Source organism: Nuphar pumila, chromosome 17 (assembly GCF_984573655.1).
Source record: "Nuphar pumila chromosome 17, dmNupPumi1.hap1.1, whole genome shotgun sequence".
NCBI classification, from domain to species: Eukaryota; Viridiplantae; Streptophyta; class Magnoliopsida; order Nymphaeales; family Nymphaeaceae; genus Nuphar; species Nuphar pumila.
Genome location: NC_143265.1, coordinates 2,047,296 through 2,055,847, shown reverse-complemented (window position 1 = coordinate 2,055,847; position 8,552 = coordinate 2,047,296). Strand labels below are relative to the sequence as shown.

At 34.9% G+C, this 8,552-nt stretch overlaps 1 protein-coding gene across 1 annotated transcript; it reads left to right on the top strand.

Moving 5' to 3' along the window:
• The first annotated feature begins 5,382 nt into the window (after positions 1 to 5,382).
• Positions 5,383 to 6,896, top strand: LOC149811338 (ethylene-responsive transcription factor ERF113-like). The gene is made up of 2 exons (XM_089993853.1): positions 5,383 to 5,757; positions 6,484 to 6,896. The coding sequence occupies exons 1-2, from the start codon at positions 5,646 to 5,648 to the stop codon at positions 6,894 to 6,896; spliced, it is 525 nt and encodes a 174-aa protein (XP_089849979.1). The 5' UTR covers positions 5,383 to 5,645.
• Positions 6,897 to 8,552: the final 1,656 nt, after the last annotated feature.

Genomic DNA, 8,552 nt, shown 5'->3' with positions numbered 1-8,552 from the left:
TTCTCATATAGGTAGGAAATGTGCTTTTCAGGAAATTGCTTAAGAAGAGTGATACTCCTCTTCTGAAACTTCATAGGAATCTAGATCCCCCATTCTTTTATGCTTCCCACATGCATTGTATAAAATATAAGAATAATCAATTTTATTTTAGTTTTTATTTGCTTTCTTTTTTTTCACGTTTCACTTTCAAATTGATATTTTGCTTCTCTCTTTTGCGAGTCCACAAATCATTATGACATTGGTTATGCATGCTAGACAATATTTGAATTACATTAATAAACAATATAGTTTCAACCAATATTGAAGAAAAATGTTTAGTGGCATATGTTGTATATTATATGTATACACTTGTGTGTGTCCGTGTGTGAAGAGTTAATCAATTGTTATCATGCACATGCCCTCATATTTGAATGGATCCAATCATCATACACTCGATCAAAATATTACGATGTATCTAAAAAGTCTAACACTATAAGTATGAGGGTTAATAGCGGTGACTCTTCAACGACGACATAAAAAGTCATCTCTATTGATTGAGCAATAACGATGACTTTAGAATTTCCCGTGAATGCCTTGGCTCCGAACAAATGTCGCCATTATGGACATGTTTATAATGACACCTTAAGATATCACCATTATAGGTATGTTTGTAACGACGATATTATATGGTCGTTAACTATGTCACTGTTTTAAAGAGACCTCTACCAGTAACCTTATATATCACCATTATAAGTATGTTTATAACAATGACATTATATGGCCACTACAAGGATAAAGGTCAATAGCGGTGATACTTTAACGACGATAACAAATATTGCAGTTATTAATAAACTGCAACACACATGCTACCATTATAAACATACCTATAATAGCGACATAATTGTCATTGATGTCTTTAACAGTGACATTATTTGGCCGTTAAATATTGTTGTTAAAACCACTTTAACGATAATATTTAATGGTCAATAATGTCATAGTTAAATATCAATAATGACGATATATAAATGTCATTGTTATAAGGTTTTACTCTAGAATAATGGCATATATGTCATCGTTATTAAGTTTATAATTAGGGCTTGATGGTCTCTCTCTCTCTCTCTCTCTCTCTCTCTCTCTCTCTCTCTCTCTCTCTCTCTCTCTCTCTCCCTCCCTCCTCCCTACTCGGGTGACGCCGTCGGACCCCGGCCTCCCTCCTCCCTGCTCAGGTGACGCTGGCAGACCTCGGATTCCCTCTTGAAGGTCTTCCTATCTCTCTCTCTCTTCTTCCTCCTTCTCTTCTTTTTATTCTTCTTCTTCTTTTTCTTTTTCTTTTTTTTCTTCTTCTCCCCTCATTGTTGAAGGTGTCGAACCCAACCCCGGCTGGGTTGTGCTTTTTTTAGGGTTAGGGTTTTTCTTAAAATTTTTAATTAGTAATTGGATTTTGTTTAAATAAAATGAATGTGTATTTCTGTGATTTTTCTTTTCAATGAACATTAAACATGATTCTACATACTTGATTTTAGTTAGAAACTTGCAATTTTAAGGTGTTTTTTTTAATTAGCATATATATGAAATTATGATTGACGTTTGTTAAGGCTTAGGATTTATTTTTTTTATTTACTTTTTTTGTAAATAGCATAAAAACATGTATGTCACTCATTTTATATATAGTTTTATTTACTTTTTCAATTACTTTTTTATTTACTTTTTTAATTATATTCATAGTTCTTTTGAGTCCACATGCATAATGATTAATGGAAGTATAGGTCACACATATACTTCATTGTTGTTTGGTATATTTAAAAACCTCATAAAAATGGTTGTATCCCCATGTGTATAGCCATATCCATTTGAGTGTATTATCTGATTGTTGTGCAAATTCAAGTTAAATGTGTGTCACACGATTCTGAGTTCCATTGGTACTCCTTTATAATATAATACAATTGAATTTACAATATTATAGTTCTCATATTTAAAAATCTAGTTCTCATATTCTAGTGATTTATCAATATATATAATTTTATGGGCATTTTTTAGAATTTTAGAAATTTGTGTTTTTATTTGTAAATGCCATTGATCAAAGATTCTCTTATTTTATATAGTGGGGTCATCGTCTGTAAATATGGATCAATCATGAATACACATTCATGATAGAAGTTTTAAACCTTATACATCTGAAATTGATCGATTCATTGAAGTGTCATGTGCTCATGTCGATTCCGCTAGTACAATATGATGTCCATGTCGAGACTGCAAGAATAAAAAATATAAAATTCTGCAACTAATCAAATTATACTTGATTGGACATAGTTCTACCATATAATATATTCAGTCTCATATGAGTGTGGCTCAAACCCACATAGATGCAGTGCATATACATCATGATAGGAGCAAGAATACGACAAAGGTTCATGATCGGGTCAAAGAAATGTTGAATGATGTTATTATGGGGGACAACATTGGATCCAATTGCAGACGATGATGGTAAACACATGCCCCTTCAAGACTTAATGGGTGATGCTCAGAGCGATCTATATCTAGGTTGTACAAAGTTACGATGCGTAATTTTGAAAAAGATAAAGGTTGCAACTGAATTTAAATATCATCACCATAACCATATTGACTTTTATGCATCAGAAGCAAATTAAGTAACAAAAGACTTTAGTAACTATCAAGCCCGATACATCTTCGTACCTCTAGAGCTATCATATGAAGGTAAGTTTCTTATTTTTTAAGTTTATTTTTTCATATAGTATAATGTTAAATATATTTAATCTAATAGATTCTTAATTTGTTGTTTGCAGACTAAAATAGATGAACATGAACCGATGGTAAGTGCATGATATAAAATAATAGATCATCTTTATACTTGCAGAAGTATCATACGAGGGTAAGTTTCTTATTTCTTAAGTTTTTTTTAGAAGAGATATTTGAAGTGTATGTTTATATTTGAATGGATGTATGTTTGAGGATGTTTAAAGTGTATATTTGAATGGATGTATGTTTGGCCTGTTTTAATTTTTACCATAATGAAATTAATTATATATAATATAATTTGATTTTAAATATATATAATCTAATACATATTTGTATATATTTATTTATTGAATTAAAATTGATAGCTTCTTGAATGTGACAAGATGTTTTGTTAATGTTATCTTTATGATTTTTCATAATCTCATGGAAGTGTAGGAAAAGGTAAAAACATTATTAAGCCCTCAATTGTAATCTGATTAAAATATTTGTAAGTTATCATACTGAATTCTCATATTGTTATCATCATCATTAACATTGTCATAATTTTTTTATTATTATTGTTTTTTTTAATTGTCAGATTGTCATTGAAGTATGTTTATTGTAGGTTTGAAGAGGATGTAGGGGGGGGGGGGGTTGGAGATCATGTATGTTTATTTTTTGAAGTGTGTTTGTTGTAAGTTTAGAAAGAATGTAAGGGAGGGGGTTGAAGATTATGTATATTTATTTTTTGAAGTGTATGTTTATATTTAAATATATTTTTGAAATTGAATATTTGAGGAGGTTGGAGAAGATGAATGTTTTGAGAAGGTTGAAGAAGTGTATTTGTTTTTTGAAGTGTATGTTTATATTTGAATGTATGTCTAAAGTTGAATGTTTGAGGGGGTTGGAGAAGATGAATGTATATTTATATTTGAATGTATGTTTGAAGTTGAATGTTTGAGGCGGTTGGAAAAGATGAATATTTAAATATATTTTTAAAGTGTATGTTTATATTTGAATGTATGTTTGAAGTTGAATATTTGAGAAAGTTGGAGAAGTATATGTTTATATTTGAATGAATGTATGTTTGAGGATGTTTGAAATGTATATTTGAACTATAATTTTCATTTTGTTTAATGTAATGTAAAAAAACTAAACTAATATAAAATTTTATTTTTGTAGGTTTAAAGCCTATAATGGCTACATTTCTGTGTCATCGTTATAGGCATTAACACTATATTGTCATTATAACTAATAACGATGATATAATTGTCGCCGTCATAGCCTAAAACAGTAGCTTACTTCTCATTGTTTTAGATTATAACGATGAGTTAATTCTCTTTGTTACAGGTCAATAGCTGTGAGAAACGTCACCACTATTGACCCTGTAGTGTGATATGAAGTGCATATGAATAATTTATGATTGTGTAATTTAGATAGTTAAGAGCTGTGCTTAATGTTTGAAGGTTTTGAATCTCATAATGTATTTGCTTTGTATCTAATCTATCTAAACAACAAACAAAACTACCTAATATCAAATAAATGCCCTGTAAGGGATCGACTATATCATATACGAGAGAGAGAGAGAGAGAGAGAGAGAGAGAGAGAGAGAGAGAGAGAGAGAGAGAGGCTTCATTTGAAGTGACGAATTGAACCCATAAAAGTATCCGAATAATCTCAGTTGTCCCCATCATGTTTATCAAATCAAGTTTGTTTTGGTACTGGAAAAATATAGCACAAAACGGTTTTAGTACTCATTCCCAAAGTCATCTCTATCTTAATACCCCTCCTTGGGATTTGATTGATGAAAGTTGTTTTGATCAAATTGGACTCTATTGATGTGATCTACATCATTCATTTGGTGAAGATCAACGTTTAAATACGGAAATCCTACTTATGTGCAGGATTTTTTTAGTGATTAAAAAAATCAACGTTTGACAAAACACAAAAAATGTTGTGATTTAAATTTTTTTTTTTGACAAAACACAGATCAGGAGTCCTAGTAGGTATGTGAATTCAGTACCACTCATCTCTTATGTCATCCTCCATCTTCACGATGCAAGTTGTTTTGATCAAATCCTGCAGTATAGATGGATTCAACATGGCCGATTTAATCAGAATCAAACAGCAGATCATATTTTTTCAATGATAAAAACTGATTTTTTAAATCACAAAATTTTGTGTTTTATTAACCGTTGATTTTTGAGTATCCAAAAAAATCTTGCACACAAGTCAGATTTCAGAGATTTAAACCTTGATTTTCAGTAAAATGAATGGTATATGTCACAATCATCACACCTGTAGGCGTCTGATTGGATCAAGTCATTCAATTTGCGTTATACTAGCAAACTCTTTGTCTTGAGAGAGAGAGAGAGAGAGAAGAACCAAAGTCATCATCCATCACTCAACAATAAACCGGCAAAGCCCCATCTCGCCATAGAAAAAAAAAAACAGGAATGCTAAAAAGAAGACAAAAAACGAGGATTTCAAGGGGATAGATTGGAGTAAATTAAAGCACATACAGACAAACTCTCATTAACTCCACACCCTGAATCACCGCTTTCTTCCCCTTACATTATTCTTCCCTCCCATCCTCACCGTCATCATCTCTCTCTCTCTCTCTCTCTCTCGATATATATAGAGAAACCATCCTCCCTCATTAAAACCTCTTATCTTCCCCACAAATCGACCTCTCCCCTTCTTCCACGTTGTCCAGTAAAAAAACCCCATCTTTCCCCCTCCCCTCTATCTCTTCTTGTAGACGAGGAGTTGCACCAAGCGTGCGAGGTGAGGGAGTCGGCACGTGGGAGAGTCTGGATCGCAGGCATGGGAAGAGGCCTCTTCCTCTTGTTGCACAACACGAGGAAGAGGGAGATAAGAGAGATGAAGCGACCAACCAATCCTTCACCCCCTCACATGCGGACCAGGACATGTCCCTCATGGTCTCCGCCCTCGCGCATGTGATCGGCACGTGCGAGGCCGCCCCTCCCACTTGCCAACAGCAGCAGACCACAGTGGCCGGCAACGAGCGGGAAGAAGCCGGTAGCCCATCTTTTCCATTCATGTCCTCTCTCTCTCTCTCATCTTTCTTGCACCAGGCAGTGTGAACACACGGTGTTCATGACTGCCACTGTATTGTCAATCTCTTCTCCTTAACGTTTTTTTCATCTATATTTATAAACAGATTTCCCAGTGGTGAACTTTTTTTCTTTATTTTTGTGCAAAATTTGGCCTATTTCATTCTATTTTAACCATCTGTTTTTTGTTTTCTAGTTCTTTTGCAACCCTCTTCGAGAACAGGGTCACTTAATGGGCCTGCCTAGTGGCGAAATAAACCGGATCCCATCATTTCAAAATAGGATGGGTTAAATCTTAACCATCCAATCAACAGTTGGTCTGCATTTTCGCTTGGATGTGAACTGATTCTAGAGTCGAGATGGTTCAGTTGATGGCTAGGAACCATATGTCAAATGATGGGATCCATGTTGTGGAAACCCCGGGTGAGGTCACAGATACCCAAACCCTCAAGTAATCCACCAATTGATGGCACCTCACACCAGGTGACTTGGGAATCGAACCTGTGACAAAGGGGTCAGCTTTTCTCCATGCCTGCTACCACGTAGGCGACCCGGGCGGGTGTAACTATGTTTTTTTTGTGGTTTAACTGTTTGATGTTTACGTTAGGGGGGTGAAATGAATATAAAAATTGAAATATAATCCGTTAAATTCCCGTTTTTTAACTGTTTGGTTCACGATGGTTATGTGAAGGGGGTTCTAGGAGGAAGCACTACAGAGGGGTGAGGCAGCGGCCATGGGGGAAGTGGGCAGCCGAGATCAGGGACCCGATGAAGGCGGCGAGGGTGTGGCTGGGCACGTTCGACACTGCAGAGGATGCCGCGCGGGCCTACGATGAGGCTGCGCTGAGGTTCAAGGGGAGCAAGGCCAAGCTCAACTTCCCGGAGAGGGTGCAATCCCAGCCGGACCTAGTCCCAGTCCAGTTGTTGCACCCCGAGCCCACCGCACCCACCTCGTCCTACCCTCACCTCCTGCAATACGCCCAGCTGCTCAACAGTAGAGACGAGGACATCCCGCTGGTCGCATCTGGCCTTTTCATGACCAACCCCCACCTCCCCTCCTCCAAGGGTGGGAATAGCACTTCTCAGGAAGGAAACAGGATGTGAATCATGGGATCTCTCTTTCTCACCCTTTCTATTCCTTTTTTTTTAATATTTCTTCTAGCTTTGCATGGTCTGGTTTGTTTTCTTGTTTGGTCATCAAAGTCGATGGTGCAATACTCTCTCGTATGAAAACCTTCAAAATAATTCTTTGATAAGGAAATACGGACGAGTCTTTGCTTCTTTTTTTTTTGGTGCTTTGGTCATCGAAGTCGGCGAGGTCTCAGAGTCTTTTGAATGGTGCAACTGAGGCAGTGGAAGTGTTCACCTTTTTCTTTTCTTTCCTTTCTTTCTGTCCTGAGAAACCTCTGGAAGAGGTCTGCTGTTCCAGTGTTGAGTGTGACCTTATGGTGTGCGTCCCCTGTTTTCTTCGCCCATGTCGGCGCACGTGTAGTGGATGAGATCATACGTGTGGAGGAGCATGCATGGGCGCTTTTGCATCAGTTCATGCATGCAAATATCAAATGCTTGCTTGTTTTGTATGTAGAAGAAAAATCAGAGAGGTGGGGCTACTGAAATGAATTAATTAAGGCTGTTTTGAGAAATATTTACGTGGAGTATTTGTTTCATAGAATCTATAAAGTTAAAATTTTAAAATAAGACAAAAACCCCATTTAGCAGCATATATATATATATATACAGAGAGAGAGAGAGAGAGAGAGAGAGAGAGATATGTAAACATTTTTTGCTTTTTTGGGTGCTTTTTTTACAATTTTGACGCTATATATAGATGTGTTTGGTAGGGTTGATTTACAAGAAATAGACACCTGAATCCTGTGTTTTCTATAAAAAGAAACTATATTTGGGGCTTAAAAAATTTACAAAGATTTTAGACCTTTGATTTTTCGAGCTAGTACGTGAACCACATCTATAAGGTTAAAATTTTAAAATAAGACAAAAACCCCATTTAACAGCATATATATATATATATATATATATATATATATATATATATATATATATATATATATATATATATATATATATATATATAGGAATGAAAACCTACCCACTGAAAAAACATGTCAAACCTAGCCACCACATATTTTATTGATTTTTTTTTCAAAATTCTGACCATCCAGATGTGATCTATATGCTTGTTTTTATAGGAATCAGCTATTGGAGCTTTTGATTCTCATGCACGGATTCAAAAATCAATGGTGTACAATTTTTAAAAATTTTTAAGGCTCTAAATACCATTTTTTTATCCAACATTCATGATCCAAGTGTCGATTTCTAGTAAATCAATCATGCTAACGGGTGAGTTGGAAATCATATTAATGAAGGTATAATAAAACACATCAAAACGATATTAATGAAGGTATTGAACTATTGAGTTAACTGGAAATCATAAGTTCAAACTATATCAACTTAATTAATCTGATCACATGGATGCATTCAACATTGTTTTTTATTGTGTGTTTATGTAAAAATATGCCACCTTGAATTGTCAAATTTTGGTGATTTTTGAAGCCCCTTAAAAGACCTACTTACATATCTCAATGACCTGATTTAAAACTCATTTTCTCCTAAACAAGCCTTGTGGATCACAATCATAGGGTCCAATAGGTAAAAAAATCTAAAAAATACTAATTTATAATCAATAGTTCCATGCTTTCATTAAACAGACCATGTAGATCATATTTATAAGGTTAGATTCAC